Source organism: Salmo trutta, chromosome 28, assembly GCF_901001165.1.
Source record: "Salmo trutta chromosome 28, fSalTru1.1, whole genome shotgun sequence".
NCBI lineage: Eukaryota > Metazoa > Chordata > Actinopteri > Salmoniformes > Salmonidae > Salmo > Salmo trutta.
In genome coordinates, this window is record NC_042984.1 from 2,919,601 (window position 1) to 2,937,370 (window position 17,770).

A 17,770-nucleotide genomic window follows, 5' to 3' on the forward strand; every position below is an offset into this window, starting at 1 on the left:
GGACCGGGTGGTACTAGGCTGGTTCTGACAGATAACAGGACAGGGTGGTACTAGGCTGGTTCTAACAGACAACAGGACAGGGTGGTACTAGGCTGGTTCTAACAGACAACAGGACAGGGTGGTACTAGGCTGGTTCTAACAGACAACAGGACAGGGTGGTACTAGGCTGGTTCTAACAGACAACAGGACCGGGTGGTACTAGGCTGGTTCTAACAGATAACAGGACAGGGTGGTACTAGGCTGGTTCTAACAGACAACAGGACAGGGTGGTACTAGGCTGGTTCTAACAGACAACAGGACAGGGTGGTACTAGGCTGGTTCTAACAGACAACAGGACAGGGTGGTACTAGGCTGGTTCTAACAGACAACAGGACCGGGTGGTACTAGGCTGGTTCTAACAGACAACAGGACAGGGTGGTACTAGGCTGGTTCTAACAGACAACAGGACAGGGTGGTACTAGGCTGGTTCTAGCAGACAACAGGACAGGGTGGTACTAGGCTGGTTCTAACAGACAACAGGACCGGGTGGTACTAGACTGGTTCTAACAGACAACAGGACAGGGTGGTACTAGGCTGGTTCTAACAGGACAGGGTGGTACTAGGCTGGTTCTAACAGGACAGGGTGGGACTAGGCTGGTTCTAACAGACAACAGGACAGGGTGGTACTAGGCTGGTTCTAACAGACAACAGGACAGGGTGGTACTAGGCTGGTTCTAGCAGACAACAGGACCGGGTGGTACTAGGCTGGTTCTGACAGATAACAGGACAGGGTGGTACTAGGCTGGTTCTAACAGACAACAGGACAGGGTGGTACTAGGCTGGTTCTAACAGACAACAGGACAGGGTGGTACTAGGCTGGTTCTAACAGACAACAGGACAGGGTGGTACTAGGCTGGTTCTAACAGACAACAGGACCGGGTGGTACTAGGCTGGTTCTAACAGATAACAGGACAGGGTGGTACTAGGCTGGTTCTAACAGACAACAGGACAGGGTGGTACTAGGCTGGTTCTAACAGACAACAGGACAGGGTGGTACTAGGCTGGTTCTAACAGACAACAGGACAGGGTGGTACTAGGCTGGTTCTAACAGACAACAGGACCGGGTGGTACTAGGCTGGTTCTAACAGACAACAGGACAGGGTGGTACTAGGCTGGTTCTAACAGACAACAGGACAGGGTGGTACTAGGCTGGTTCTAGCAGACAACAGGACAGGGTGGTACTAGGCTGGTTCTAACAGACAACAGGACCGGGTGGTACTAGACTGGTTCTAACAGACAACAGGACAGGGTGGTACTAGGCTGGTTCTAACAGGACAGGGTGGTACTAGGCTGGTTCTAACAGGACAGGGTGGGACTAGGCTGGTTCTGACAGACAACAGGACAGGGTGATACTAGGCTGGTTCTAACAGACAACAAGACAGGGTGGTACTAGGCTGGTTCTAACAGACAACAGGACAGGGTGGTACTAGGCTGGTTCTAACAGACAACAGAACAGGGTGGTACTAGGCTGGTTCTAACAGACAACAGGACAAGGTGGTACTAGGCTGGTTCTGACAGACAACAGGACAGGGTGGTACTAGGCTGGTTCTGACAGACAACAGGACAGGGTGGTACTAGGCTGGTTCTAACAGACAACAGGACAGGGTGGTACTAGGCTGGTTCTAACAGACAACAGGACAGGGTGGTACTAGGCTGGTTCTAACAGACAACAGGACCGGGTGGTACTAGGCTGGTTCTAACAGACAACAGGACAGGGTGGTACTAGGCTGGTTCTAACAGACAACAGGACAGGGTGGTACTAGGCTGGTTCTAGCAGACAACAGGACCGGGTGGTACTAGGCTGGTTCTAACAGACAACAGAACAGGGTGGTACTAGACTGGTTCTAACAGACAACAGGACAGGGTGGTACTAGGCTGGTTCTAACAGACAACAGGACAGGGTGGTACTAGGCTGGTTCCAACAGACAACAGGACAGGGTGGTACTAGGCTGGTTCTAACAGACAACAGGACCGGGTGGTACTAGGCTGGTTCTAACAGTTAACAGGACAGGGTGGTACTAGGCTGGTTCTAACAGACAACAGGACAGGGTGGTACTAGGCTGGTTCTAACAGGACAGGGTGGTACTAGGCTGGTTCTAACAGGACAGGGTGGGACTAGGCTGGTTCTGACAGACAACAGGACAGGGTGATACTAGGCTGGTTCTAACAGACAACAAGACAGGGTGGTACTAGGCTGGTTCTAACAGACAACAGGACAGGGTGGTACTAGGCTGGTTCTAAGAGACAACAGAACAGGGTGGTACTAGGCTGGTTCTAACAGACAAGAGGACAGGGTGGTACTAGGCTGGTTCTGACAGACAACAGGACAGGGGTGGTACTAGGCTGGTTCTGACAGACACAGGACAGGGTGGTACTAGGCTGGTTCTAACAGACAACAGGACAGGGTGATACTAGGCTGGTTCTAACAGACAACAGGACAGGGTGGTACTAGGCTGGTTCTAACAGACAACAGGACAGGGTGGTACTAGGCTGGTTCTAACACACAACAGGACAGGGTGGTACTAGGCTGGTTCTAACACACAACAGGACAGGGTGGTACTAGGCTGGTTCTGACATACAACAGGACAGGGTGGTACTAGGCTGGTTCTAACAGACAACAGGACAGGGTGGTACTAGGCTGGTTCTAACAGACAACAGAACAGGGTGGTACTAGGCTGGTTCTAACAGACAACAGGACAGGGTGGTACTAGGCTGGTTCTAACAGACAACAGGACAGGGTGGTACTAGGCTGGTTCTAACAGACAACAGGACAGGGTGGTACTAGGCTGGTTCTGACAGACAACAGGACAGGGTGGTACTAGGCTGGTTCTAACAGACAACAGGACAGGGTGGTACTAGGCTGGTTCTAACAGACAACAGGACCGGGTGGTACTAGGCTGGTTCTAACTAGACACAGCTACCTACTGTCTACTATAGGACAGTATTCTACCTGGGTTAACTGTCAGCCTTTCACACAGCTACCTACTGTCTACTATAGGACAGTATTCTACCTGGGTTAACTGTCAGCCCTTCACACAGCTACCTACTGTCTACTATAGGACAGTATTCTACCTGGGTTAACTGTCAGCCCTTCACACAGCTACCTACTGTCTACTATAGGACAGTATTCTACCTGGGTTAACTGTCAGCCCTTCACACAGCTACCTACTGTCTACTATAGGACAGTATTCTACCTGGGTTAACTGTCAGCCCTTCACACAGCTACCTACTGTCTACTATAGGACACATGATTTACCCCAGTGTTTTATTCAGGATTTACCCCAGTGTTTTATTCAGGATTTACCCCAGTGTTTTACACAGGATTTACCCCAGTGTTTTATTCAGGATTTACCCCAGTGTTTTATTCAGGATTTACCCCAGTGTTTTATTCAGGATTTACCCCAGTGTTTTACCCAAAATACTCATCAGACTTTCTGTTTCCATCTAGGCGGGCCGGCACCCGTGTCTCACTGGTCCATGGCTCCTTGTGGACTTGCTCTCAGCTAGGACCAAACACAGGCCACTGGTACTTTTCAGCTGCCATGTACATAACTATGGTTAGCTGTGGACTTTGTGATTCTCACAAAACAACTGGTTTGATTATGCAGAAATGGTTGATTCTCACGGTCAGCCCTAGCAATGGAAACACAATTGCACTAGAGTTAACATTAAAACACAATACTGGCTAGAGATCATCTTCCGCATTTAACCCAACCCTTCTGAACCAGAGAGGTGCAGGGATTTGCCTTAATCAAGGTCATCAGGATCCAGGAAGTAGTTGTTGGGGCTTAACTGCCTTGCTCAAGAGCAGATTATTTTACCTTGCCAGTTTAGGGATTTGAACCAGCAACCTTCAGGTTACCGGCCCAATGCTCCTAACCACTAGGCTGCCTGCCACCACTGGATATTTTCTTTCCGGTGTGATTACTACCTCTGAGGGTTTAGAGCTTGAGGTAGTCACCTCATACCAGTACTAGGGAGTATGGCTAGATGGTACAGTGTCCATCTCTCAGCACATATCAAAGCTGCAGGCTAAAGTTAAATCTAGACTTGGTTTCCTCTATCGTAATCGCTCCTCTTTCACCCCAGCTGCCAAACTAACCCTGATTCAGATGACCATCCTACCCATGCTAGATTACGGAGATGTAATTTATAGATCAGCAGGTAAGGGTTCTCTCGAGCGGCTAGATGTTCTTTACCATTCGGCCATCAGATTTGCCACCAATGCTCCTTATAAGACACATCACTGCACTCTATACTCCTCTGTAAACTGGTCATCTCTCCCTACCTGGATGTCCTACCATAATCCCTACCCGGATGTTATACCATATTCCCTACCTGGATGTACTACCATAACCCCTACCCGGATGTTATACCATAACCCCTACCTGGATGTCATAGCCCTACCATAACCCCTACCTGGATGTCCTACCATAACCCCTACCTGGATGTCATACCATAATCCCTACCTGGATGTCATACCATACCCCCTACCTGGATGTACTACCATAACCCCTACCTGGATGTCCTACCATAACCCCTACCTGGATGTCATACCATAACCCCTACCTGGATGTACTACCATAACCCCTACCTGGATGTCATACCATAACCCCTACCTGGATGTCATACCATAATCCCTACCTGGATGTCCTACCATAACCCCTACCTGGATGTCATACCATAACCCCTACCTGGATGTCATACCATAATCCCTACCTGGATGTTCTACCATAACCCCTACCCTGGATGTCATACCATAACCCCTACCTGGATGTCATACCATAATCCCTTCCTGGATGTTATAACCCTACCATAACCCCTACCCGGATGTTATACCATATTCCCTACCTGGATGTACTACCATACCCCCTACCTGGATGGCATAGCCCTACCATAACCCCTACCTGGATGTCCTACCATAACCCCTACCTGGATGTCATACCATAATCCCTACCTGGATGTCATACCATACCCCCTACCTGGATGTACTACCATAACCCCTACCTGGATGTCCTACCATAACCCCTACCTGGATGTCATACCATAACCCCTACCTGGATGTACTACCATAACCCCTACCTGGATGTCATACCATAATCCCTACCTGGATGTCCTACCATAACCCCTACCTGGATGTCCTACCATAACCCCTACCTGGATGTCATACCATAATCCCTACCTGGATGTTCTACCATAACCCCTACCTGGATGTCATACCATAACCCCTACCTGGATGTCATACCATAATCCCTTCCTGGATGTTATAACCCTACCATAACCCCTACCTGGATTTCCTACCATATCCCCTACCTGGATGTCATACCATAACCCATACCTGGATGTCATACCAATTCCCTACCTGGATGTCATACCATAACCCCTACCTGGATGTTCTACCATAATCCCTACCTGGATGTCATACCATAACCCCTACCTGGATGTCATACCATAATCCCTTCCTGGATGTTATAACCCTACCATAACCCCTACCTGGATTTCCTACCATATTCCCTACCTGGATGGCATACCATAACCCCTACCTGGATGTCATACCAATTCCCTACCAGGATGTCCTACCATAACCCCTACCTGGATGTCATACCATAACCCCTACCTGGATGTCATAACCCTACCATAATCCCTACCTGGATGTGGTGGACGATGGCTTTGAACTGGGACGACCTCTCCATCCAGGTGTTGACCAGCTCCATGGCCCGGTCAAAGTTCTTCACGTACTCTCCGTACATCTTCAGGAAGGGGGCTAGCTTCTGCAGGATGTCCCCGATGCGCGGGTTCAAATCCCTGGGGGAGAGAGATGAGAGGTCAGGGTTAGAGGAAGGTGGTGTGTGTGTGTGGGGTGGGGGGCGCTTGTGTGTGTGTGTGTGTGTGTGTGTGTGTGTGTGTGTGTGTGTGTGTGTGTGTGTGTGTGTGTGGCGGGATTGCTGTGGCGGAGTAGGCAAGTCCAGGCCAGGGTTATGGTCAGAGGGAGGGAAAGCTGCTGGGAGCTTAATGACTCTGAGAAGTCTCTTTCCTGGAACCCCTGAATCCATGGATCCTGGGCTGTTAGGGTTAGAGGTTAGGGACTAGGGTCGGGGTTTTAACCAACCACTCCTTCATTCGTTTCTCCAGGGCAGAGAGCAGGTTTAGGGTTAGTCTAGGGTTAGAGGAAGGCCCTGGGTCAGGGTTAGGGTTAGTCTAGGGTTAGAGGTAGGCCCTGGGTCAGGGTTAGGGACTAGTCTAGGGTTAGAGGAAGGCCCTGGGTCAGGGTTAGTCTAGGGTTAGAGGAAGGCCCTGGGTCAGGGTTAGGGACTAGTCTAGGGTTAGAGGAAGGCCCTGGGGTCAGGGTTAGTCTAGGGTTAGAGGTAGGTCCTGGGTCAGGGTTAGGGACTAGTCTAGGGTTAGAGGAAGGCCCTGGGTCAGGGTTAGGGTTAGTCTAGGGTTAGAGGAAGGCCCTGGGTCAGGGTTAGTCTAGGGTTAGAGGTAGGTCCTGGGTCAGGGTTAGGGACTAGTCTAGGGTTTAGAGGTAGGCCCTGGGTTAGGGTTAGTCTAGGGTTAGAGGAAGGCCCTGGGTCAGGGTTAGGGTTAGTCTAGGGTTAGAGGTAGACCCTGGATCAGGGTTAGGGTTAGTCTAGGGTTAGAGGAAGGCCCTGGGTTAGGGACTAGTCTAGGGTTAGAGGAAGGCCCTGGGTCAGGGTTAGGGACTAGTCTAGGGTTAGAGGAAGGCCCTGGGTCAGGGTTAGGGACTAGTCTAGGGTTAGAGGAAGGCCCTGGGTCAGGGTTAGGGTTAGTCTAGGGTTAGAGGAAGGCCCTGGGTCAGGGTTAGGGACTAGTCTAGGGTTAGAGGTAGGCCCTGGGTCAGGGTTAGGGACTAGTCTAGGGTTAGAGGAAGGCCCTGGGTCAGGGATAGGGTTAGTCTAGGGTTAGAGGAAGGCCCTGGGTCGGTTAGGGACTAGTCTAGGGTTAGAGGAAGGCCCTGGGTCAGGGTTAGTCTAGGTTAGAGGAAGGCCCTGGGTCAGGGTTAGGGACTAGTCTAGGGTTAGGAAGGCCCTGGTCAGGGATAGGGTTAGTCTATAGGGTTAGAGGAAGGCCCTGGGTCAGGGTAGGGACTAGTCTAGGTTTAGAGGTAGGCCCTGGGTCAGGGTTAGGGACTAGTCTAGGGTTAGAGGAAGGCCCTGGGTCAGGGTTAGGGACTAGTCTAGGGGTGAGGAAGGCCCTGGTCAGGGATAGGGGTAGTCTAGGGTTAGAGGAAGGCCCTGGGTCCAGGGTTAGGGGACTAGTCTAGCGTTAGAGGTAGCCCTGGGTTCAGGGTTAGGGACTAGTCTAGGGTTAGAGGAAGGCCCTGGGTTAGGGTTAGGGACTAGTCTAGCGTTAAAGGTAGGCCCTGGGTCAGGGTTAGGGTTAATCTAGGGTTAGAGAAGGCCCTGGGTCAGGGTTAGGGGTTAGTCTAGGGTTAGAGGAAGGCCCTGGTCAGGGTTAGGGTTAGTCTAGGGTTAGAGGAAGGCCCTGGGGTCAGGGTTAGGGTTATCTAGGGTTAGAGGAAGCCTGGGTCAGGGTTAGGGTTTGTCTAGGTTAGAGGAAGGCCCTGGGGTCAGGGTTAGGGTTAGTCGAGGGTTAGAGGAAGGCCCTGGTCCAGGTTAGGGTTAGTCTAGGGTTAGAGGAAGGCCCGGGTCAGGGTTAGGGTTAGTCTAGGGTTAGAGGAAGGCCCTGGGTCAGGGATAGTCTAGGGTTAGAGGAAGGCCCTGGATCAGGTCAGGGCTAGTCCTAGGGTTAGAGGAAGGCCCTGGGTCAGGGTTAGGGTTAGTCTAGGGTTAGAGGAAGGCCCTGGGTCAGGGTAGGGTTAGTCTAGGGTAGAGTAGGGCCCTGGGTCAGGGTTAGGTAGTCTAGGGTTAGAGGAAGGCCCTGGGTCAGGTTAGGGTTAGGGTCTAGGGTTAGAGGTAGGCCCTGGGTCAGGGTTAGGGTTAGTCTAGGGTTAGAGGAAGGCCCTGGGTCAGGGTTAGGGTTTAGTCTAGGTTAGAGGAAGGCCTGGTCAGGGTTAGGGTTAGTCTAGGGTTAGAGGAAGGCTCTGGCGTCAGGGTTAGGGTTAGTCTAGGGTTAGAGGAAGGCCCCTGGGTCAGGGTTAGGGTTAGTCTAGGTTAGAGGTAGGCCCTGGGTCAGGTTAGGGGTTAGTCTAGGGTTAGAGGAAGGCCCTGGGTTAGGGACTAGTCCTAGGGTTAGAGGAAGGCCCTGGGTCAGGGTTAGGGTTAGTCCTAGGGTTAGAGGAAGGCCCTGGGTCAGGGTTAGGGACTATTCCTAGGGTTAAGGAAGCCCTGGTCAGGGTTAGGGTTAGTCTAGGGTTAGAGGTAGGCCTGGTTAGGGTTAAGGGTTAGTCTAGGGTTAGAGGAAGGCCCTGGGTCAGGGTTAGGTTAGTCTAGGTTTAGAGGAAGGCCCTGGGTCAGGGTTAGGGACTATTCTAGGGTTAGAGGAAGGCCCTGGGTCAGGGTCAGGGTTTCTAGGGTTAGAGGTAGGCCCTGGGTTAGGGTTAGGGTTAGTCTAGGGTTAGAGGAAGGCCCGGGTCAGGTTAAGGGACTAGTCTAGGGTTAGAGGAGGCCCGGGTCAGGGTTTAGGGTGAGTCGAGGTTAGAGGAAGGCCCTGGTCAGGGTTAGGGTTAGTCTAGGGTTAGAGGAAGGCCCTGGGTCAGGGTTAGGGTTAGTCTAGGGTTAGAGGTAGGCCCTGGGTTAGGGTTAGTCTAGGGTTAGAGGTAGGCCCTGGGTCAGGGTTAGGGACTAGTCTAGGGTTAGAGGAAGGCCCTGGGTCAGGGTTAGGGTTAGTCTAGGGTTAGAGGAAGGCCCTGGGTCAGGGTTAGGGTTAGTCTAGGGTTAGAGGAAGGGCCCTGGGTCAGGGTTAGGGTTAGTCTAGGGTTAGAGGTAGGCCCTGGGTCAGGGTTAGGGACTAGTCTAGGGTAGAGGAAGGCCCTGGGTCAGGTTAGGGTTAGTCTAGGGTTAGAGGAAGGCCCTGGGTCAGGGTTAGGGTTAGTCTAGGGTTAGAGGAAGGCCCTGGGTCAGGGTTAGGGTTAGTCTAGGGTTAGAGGAAGGCCCTGGTCAGGGTTAGGGTGTCTAGGGTTAGAGGAAGGCCCTGGGTCAGGATTAGGGGACTAGTCCTAGGGTTTAGAGGAAGGCCCTGGGTTAGGGTAGTCTAGGGTTAGAGGAAGGCCCTGGGTCAGGGTTAGGGTTAGTCTAGGGTTAGATGAAGGCCCTGGGTTAGGGTTAGTCTAGGGTTAGAGGAAGGCCCTGGGTCAGGGTTAGGGACTAGTCTAGGGTTAGAGGTAAGCCCTGGGTCAGGGTTAGGGTTAGTCTAGGGTTAGAGGAAGGCCCTGGTCAGGGTCAGGGACTAGTCTAGGGTTAGAGGAAGGCCTGGGTCAGGGTTAGGGACTAGTCTAGGGTTAGAGGAAGGCCCTGGGTCAGGGTTAGGGACTAGTCTAGGGTTAGAGGAAGGCCCTGGGTCAGGGTTAGGGTTAGTCTAGGGTTAGAGGAAGGCCCTGGGTCAGGGTTAGGGTTAGTCTAGGGTTAGAGGAAGGCCCTGGGTCAGGGTTAGGGTTAGTCTAGGGTTAGAGGTAGGCCCTGGGTCAGGGTTAGGGTTAGTCTAGGGTTAGAGGTAGGCCCTGGGTCAGGGTTAGGGACTAGTCTAGGGTTAGAGGAAGGCCCTGGGTCAGGGTTAGGGTTAGTCTAGGGTTAGAGGTAGGCCCTGGGTCAGGGTTAGGGTTAGTCTAGGGTTAGAGGTAGGCCCTGGGTCAGGGTTAGGGTTAGTCTAGGGTTAGAGGAAGGCCCTGGGTCAGGGTTAGGGTTTGTCTAGGGTTAGAGGTAGGCCCTGGGTTAGGGTTAGTCTAGGGTTAGAGGAAGGCCCTGGGTCAGGGTTAGGGTTAGTCTAGGGTTAGAGGTAGGCCCTGGGTCAGGGTTAGGGTTAGTCTAGGGTTAGAGGAAGGCCCTGGGTCAGGGTTAGGGTTAGTCCAGGGTTAGAGGGAAGGCCTGGGTTAGGGTTAGGGTTAGTCCAGGGTTAGAGGAAGGCCCTGGGTCAGGGACTAGTCTAGGTTTAGAGGTAGGCTCTGGGTCAGGATATTAACTCACCACTCTGCCATGCGTTTCTCCAGGGCGGGGAGCAGGAACTGCTGGTGGAAACAGTATATAGAGCAGATGTTGGAGAAGATACCCATCACCACGTCTAGAGGGAAGGAGGAGCGGGAGAGCGCGCCTCCTCCAGGAGGGGAGGAGCAGAACACCTGGTCCAGGAGGTACAGCCGAGACACGTAGGCCTTCTCTGTGTGGAGGAGCTCATTGGCTATGTTGAACACCACGCTGCTGCACCGACAGCTGGGATTGGTCAGAGAGAGAGAGAGAGAGAGAGAGAGAGAGACAGCAGGAGAAGAGAGGAGAGACAGAGGAGACAGAGAGAAAGAGAGAGAGAGAGAGAGAGAGAGAGAGAGAGGAGGTGAGAGAGAGACCAGACAGACAGACAGACAGACAGACAGACAGACAGACAGACAGACAGACAGACAGACAGACAGACAGACAGACAGACAGACAGACAGACAGACAGACAGACAGACAGACAGACAGAAGAAGCTAGATCAGTATCTTGACCAAGTCCAAAATAACAAGTTGTCATGGTAACAACACTAGGAAAATGTTGATTGTAAGAACAACAACGTTGTGTTTGTATATTTCCATATTTCAGATGGTTCGTATGACCATTAATAAGTGATGCTAAAGAAGAGTCTGGCCCACCTCTGTAGAGTCCTGTCTGTCTGTTTTAGGCAGGCCAAAGGCAGCAGATCCATCATGGGGTTAATCAGTTCAATTGTCTCGTCCCCACTCCCCTCCTCCAAGTCACTGTCCCCCTCCGAATCTCTCCTCCCCTCAGCCGATGCCCCCTCTCCCCCCGGACCCTCGGCATAGCCGGAGGAAGAGGAGCTAGAGAGGCGTGGCAGCGTGAGGGCTGGACTACACGGGTAGATGACCCGGTCCTCGTCGCCGGCGAACACACTCCTCACTGTGGGACGGAGAGCTGATGCTGTCGATGCCAGAGTCCCGATTGGCCAGCTTGCCGTCCGTCTGCGGCTGGAGGAGGGGCAAGTGGTCAGAGGGGATCTCTGATTGTCTCTCTGATTCTGACCCACCTGCTCCCTCAATCTCCATGGTGTCCGTGAGTCTCTCCGGGCGCTGTAGCCAGACTCCATGGACAGACGCTTGTCAGTGATAGAGCACAACGTTCTAGTTACATTATCGTCCTCTGGTCCCTCCGTCTCCCCCGGCAACACATTAACCAGCACAGCGGCCACCTGAGGTAGATCCTGGAGCTCCTGGAGGTCTTGAGAGGAACCAGGGGGCCAGGCCACTGGAGACAGCCCAGAGGGAGCTCTGAGGCTGGGGGAGAGAAAGGGGTCCCCTCCTGGTCCCGTCTCGAGGACCCAGGGGGTACAGAGACCCCCTCCCGTGATATCAGGCACCACGAATGATCTTCTTCCTGTAGAGTGAACAACAGATTAGAATGAAGTCTTAAAAAAGTGGAAGAACTATATTATCTGGTAGAGAAAATCAATGACTCTTAAGTGGACAGTATATACTATAGCTATGTCATTAATCACTATAGCTATGTCATTAATCACTCTGGCTATGTCATTAAGTACTTTTACATTACTTTTTAGCAGACATTCTTATCCAGAGCGACTTACAGTAGTGAATGCATACATTTCATACATTTTTTCCCGTACTGTTTTGTGTAATGGTCCCCCGTGGGAATCGAACCCACAACCCTGGTGTTGCAAACACCATGCTCTACCAACTGAGCCCACACGGGACCACACTACCGGTCAACAGTTTTAGAACACAGTCCATTCAAGGGTTTTTCTTTATTTTTTACTCTTTTGTACATTGTAGAATAATAGCGAAGACATCAACACTATGAAATAACACATATGGAATCATGTAGTAACCAAAAAAGTGTTATAACAAATCAAGTATATTTTATATTTGAGATTCTTCAAATAGCCACCTTGATGACAGCTTAGGAAACACTCTTTGAATTCTCTCAACCAGCTTCATTAGGTTGTCACCTGGAATGCATTTCAATTAACAGAAGTGCCTTCTTAAAAGTAAATTTGTGGAATTTCTTTACTTCTTAATGCGTTTGAGACAATCAGTTGTGTTGTGACAAGTAGGGCTGGTATACAGAAGATAGCCCTATTTGGTTAAAAGACCCACGTCCATATTATGGCAAGAACAGCTCAAATATAGAAAGAGAAATGACAGTCCATCATTACTTTAAGACAGGTCAGTCAATATGTAAAATTTCAAGAACTTTGAAAGTTTCTTCAAGTGCAGTCGCAAAAATCATCATGCGCTGTGATGAAACTGGCACTCATGAGGACCGCCACAGGAATGGAAGACCCAGAGGTACCTCTGCTGCAGAGGACAAGTTCATTAGAGTTACCAGCCTCAGAAATTGCAGCCCAAATAAATTCTTCACAAAGTTCAAGTAACAGACACATCTCAACATCAACTGTTCAGAGGAGACTGCGTGAATCAGGCCTTTATGGTCGAATTGCTACTAAGAAACCACTACTAAAGGACACCAATAACAAGAAGAGACTTGCTTGGGCAAAGAAACACAAGCAATGGACAGAACGGTGGAAATCTGTCCTTTGGTCTGGAGTTCAAATTTGAGATTTTTGGTTCAAACCGCCATGTCTTTGTGAGACGTATGATCTCTGCATGTGTATTTCCCACCGTGAAGCATGGAGGAGGAGGTGTTGTGGTGTGGGGGTGCTTTGCTGGTGACACTGTCTGTGATTTATTTAGAATTCAAAGCACACTTAACCAGCTTGGCTACCACAGCATTCTGCAGCGATACGCCATCCCATCTGGTTTGGGGCTTAGGGGGACCATCATTTGTTGTTCAACAGGACAATGACCCAAACACACCAAGCTGTGTAAGGGCTATTGACCAAGAAGGGAGAGTGATGGAGTGCTGCATCAGATGACCTGGTCTCCACATCCCCCAACCTCAACCAAATTGAGATGGTTGGGATGAGTCGGACCGCAGAGTGAAGGTAAAGCATACTGCTCAGCATATGTGGAGCATATGTGTGAAGCTGGTTGAGAGAATGCCAAAGAATTTTATTTTATTTATTTATTTTATTTCACCTTTATTTAACCAGGTAGGCAAGTTGAGAACAAGTTCTCATTTACAATTGCGACCTGGCCAAGATAAAGCAAAAGCAGTTTGACAACATACAACAACACAGAGTTACACATGGAGTAAAACAACATACAATCAATGATGCAGTAGAAAAAACAAGACTATATACAATGTGAGCAATGATGTGAGATAAGGGAGGTAAAGGCAAAAATGCCATGGGTGGCAAAGTAAATAAAGTATAGCAAGAAAAAACACTGGAATGGTAGATTTGTAGTTTGAAGAAAGTTCAAAGTTAAAATATAAATAATATGAATGTGCAAAGCTGTCATCAAGGCAAAAGGGTTGGCTATTTGAAGAGCCTCAAATTTAAAATATATTTAGATTTTATTGAATAAAAAAACTTGGTTACGACGATGATTCCATATGTGTTATTTATAGTTTTGATGTCTTCACTATTATTATACAATGTAGACAATAGTAAAAATAAATAAAAACCCTTGATTGAGGAGGTATTCTAAAACTTTGGACCGGTAGTGTGTCATTAATCACTATAAATATGTCATTAATCACTATAAATATGTCATTAATCACTATAACTATGTCATTGATCACTATAACTATGTCATTGATCACTAACTATGTCAGTATCACTATAAATATGTCATTAATCACTATAACTATGTCATTAATCACTATAACTATGTCATTAATCACTATAACTATGTCATGAATCACTATAACTATGTCCATTAATCACTATAACTATGTCCATTATCACTATAACTATGTCATTATCACTTAGAACTATGTCATTGATCACTATAACTATTGTCATTAATCACTTGGAACTATGTCATTAATCACTATAAACATGTCATTAATCACTATAACTATGTCATTAATCACTTAGAACTATGTCATTGAGCACTATAACTATGTCATTGATCACTATAAACTATGTCATTAATCACTACAACATGTCATTAATCACTATAAATATGTCATTAATCACTATAACTATGTCATTAATCACTATAACTATGTCATTAACACCTATAACTATGTCATTAATCACTTAGAACTATGTCATGATCACTATAACTATGTCATTAATCACTTGGATCTATGTCTGAATCACTATAACTATGTCATTAATCCCTTATAACTATGTCATTAATCACTTAAGAACTATGTCATTGATGCACTATAACTATGTCATTGATCACTATAACTATGTCATTGATCACTATAACTATGTCATTAAATCGCTATAAATATGTCATTAATCACTATAACTATGTCATTAATCACTATAACTATGTCATTAATCACTATAACTATGTCATTAATCACTATAAATATGTCTTAATCACTATAACTATGTCATTAACAACTTGGAACTATGTCATTAATCACTATAACTAGTCATTAATCACTATAACTATGTCATTAATCACTTGGAACTATGTCATTAATCATATAACTATGTCATTAATCACTATAACTATGTCATTAATCACTATAACTATGTCATTAATCACTATAACTATGTCATTAATCACTATAAATATGTCATTAATCACTAGAACTATGGTCATAATCACTATAACTATGTCATTAATCACTATAACTATGTCATTAATCACTTAGAACTATGTCATTGATCACTATAACTATGTCATTAATCACTTGGAACTATGCAATTGGTTCCATTGTAGGCCTACCATGAAAACTGAGGTCAGCTCAAATACTTGACCAAGGTTTGATCCTGATAATGACGTCTCACCTCTCAAACTTCTCGATGAGGGAGAGCACGCATGCGGTGGGGGAGGAGCTTCCCTCACCGCGGGGGAGTGTTGGGGGTTGGCTGGCTCCTCCCCCTCTGGGGTCTGCAGGCAGAGGTCTACATGGTGGAGGCAGAGGGAGGGGCTTGTCCGGGGCGCGGGGGCGTGGTCTAGCAGCACCAGCACTCTGCTGCAGGTGAGGAGGCTTTGGGGGCACTGAGGAGAAATAACAGAACATACAACATGTTACTGACTGAGGAGAAATAACAGAACATACAACATGTTACTGAGGAGAAATAACACAACATACAACATGTTACTGAGGTGAAATAACAGAACATACAACATGTTACTGACTGAGGTGAAATAACAGAACATACAACATGTTACTGAGGAGAAATAACACAACATACAACATGTTACTGACTGAGGAGAAATAACAGAACATACAATGTTACTGAGGAGAAATAACAGAACATACAACATGTTACTGACTGAGGTGAAATAACAGAACATACACACATGTTACTGACTGAGGTGAAATAACAGAACATACAAACATGTTACGAGGTGAAATAACAGAACATACAACATGTTACTGAGGAGAAATAACAGAACATACAACATGTTACTGACTGAGGTGAAATAACACAACATACAACATGTTACTGACTGAGGAGAAATAACAGAACATACAACATGTTACTGACTGAGGTGAAATAACAGAACATACAACATGTTACTGAGGTGAAATAACAGAACATACAACATGTTACTGAGGAGAAATAACAGAACATACAACATGTTACTGAGGAGAAATAACAGAACATACAACATGTTACAGGCTGAGGAGAAATAACAGAACATACAACATGTTACTGACTGAGGAGAAATAACACAACATACAACATGTTACTGAGGAGAAATAACAGAACATACAACATGTTACTGACTGAGGAGAAATAACAGAACATACAACATGTTACTGACTGAGGAGAAATAACAGAAAATACAACATGTTACTGACTGAGGAGAAATACAGAACTACAACATGTTACCGACTGAGGAGAAATAACAGACATACAACTGTTACTGAGGAGAAATAACAGAACATACAACATGTTACTGACTGAGGAGAAATAACAGAACATACAACATGTTACTGAGGAGAAATAACACAACATACAACATGTTACTGACTGAGGAGAAATAACACAACATACAACATGTTACTGAGGAGAAATAACACAACATACAACATGTTACTGACTGAGGAGAAATAACACAACATACAACATGTTACTGAGAAGAAATAACAGAACATACAACATGTTGCTGACTGAGGAGAAATAACACAACATACAACATGTTACTGAGGAGAAATAACAGAACATACAACATGTTACTGACTGAGGAGAAATAACAGAACATACAACATGTTACTGACTGAGGAGAAATAACAGAACATACAACATGTTACTGAGGAGAAATAACACAACATACAACATGTTACTGACTGAGGAGAAATAACACAACATACAACATGTTACTGAGGAGAAATAACACAACATACAACATGTTACTGACTGAGGAGAAATAACAGAACATACAACATGTTACTGAGGAGAAATAACAGAACATACAACATGTTACTGAGGAGAAATAACATAACATACAACATGTTACTGACTGAGGAGAAATAACAGAACATACAACATGTTACAGGCTGAGGAGAAATAACAGAACATACAACATGTTACTGACTGAGGAGAAATAACACAACATACAACATGTTACTGAGGAGAAATAACAGAACATACAACATGTTACTGACTGAGGAGAAATAACAGAACATACAACATGTAACTGAGGAGAAATAACAGAACATACAACATGTTACCGACTGAGGAGAAATAACAGAACATACAACATGTTACTGAGGAGAAATAACAGAACATACAACATGTTACTGACTGAGGAGAAATAACAGAACATACAACATGTTACTGACTGAGGTGAAATAAAAGAACATACACATGTTACTGACTGAGGAGAAATAACAGAACATACAACATGTTACTGACTGAGGAGAAATAACAGAACATACAACATGCTTACTGACTGAGGTGAAATAACAGAACATACAACATGTTACTGACTGAGGTGAAATAACAGAACATACAACATGTTACTGAGGTTGAAATAACAACATACAACATTTTACTGACTGAGGAGAAATAACAGAACATACAACATGTTACTGAGGAGAAATAACAGAACATACAACATGGTTACCGACTGAGGTGAAATAACACAACATACAACATGTTACTGAGGAGAAATAACAGAACATACAACATGTTACCGACTGAGGTGAAATAACACAACATACAACATGTTACTGAGGAGAAATAACAGAACATACAACATGTTACTGACTGAGGAGAAATAACAGAACATACAACATGTTACTGAGGAGAAATAACAGAACATACAACATGTTACTGACTGAGGAGAAATAACAGAACATACAACATGTTACTGAGGAGAAATAACAGAACATACAACATGTTACTGAGGAGAAATAACAGAACATACAACATGTTACTGACTGAGGTGAAATAACAGAACATACAACATGTTACTGAGGAGAAATAACAGAACATACAACATGTTACTGAGGTGAAATAACAGAACATACAACATGTTACTGACTGAGGTGAAATAACAGAACATACAACATGTTACTGACTGAGGTGAAATAACAGAACATA

At 46.6% G+C, this 17,770-nt stretch overlaps 2 protein-coding genes across 2 annotated transcripts in view; both read right to left on the minus strand.

Annotated features, from left to right (window-relative positions):
- The window catches only part of LOC115165275 (FYVE, RhoGEF and PH domain-containing protein 1-like), a 44,596-nt gene extending 33,701 nt beyond the window's left edge, over nucleotides 1-10,895 (minus strand). Inside the window, exons 1-3 of the mRNA XM_029718313.1 lie at nucleotides 10,800-10,895; nucleotides 10,143-10,385; nucleotides 5,688-5,844 (exon numbers count right to left, since the gene is read on the minus strand). Of these exons, the coding sequence (XP_029574173.1) occupies nucleotides 5,688-5,844; nucleotides 10,143-10,385; nucleotides 10,800-10,855 (456 nt within the window). The 5' untranslated portion in view covers nucleotides 10,856-10,895. The remainder of the gene's footprint in view (nucleotides 1-5,687; nucleotides 5,845-10,142; nucleotides 10,386-10,799) is intronic.
- A 120-nt stretch (nucleotides 10,896-11,015) lies between these two features.
- The window catches only part of LOC115166450 (FYVE, RhoGEF and PH domain-containing protein 1-like), an 81,436-nt gene continuing 74,681 nt past the window's right edge, over nucleotides 11,016-17,770 (minus strand). Inside the window, exons 3-5 of the mRNA XM_029720349.1 lie at nucleotides 14,999-15,212; nucleotides 11,192-11,534; nucleotides 11,016-11,132 (exon numbers count right to left, since the gene is read on the minus strand). Coding sequence (XP_029576209.1) covers nucleotides 11,016-11,132; nucleotides 11,192-11,534; nucleotides 14,999-15,212 — 674 coding nt within the window. The remainder of the gene's footprint in view (nucleotides 11,133-11,191; nucleotides 11,535-14,998; nucleotides 15,213-17,770) is intronic.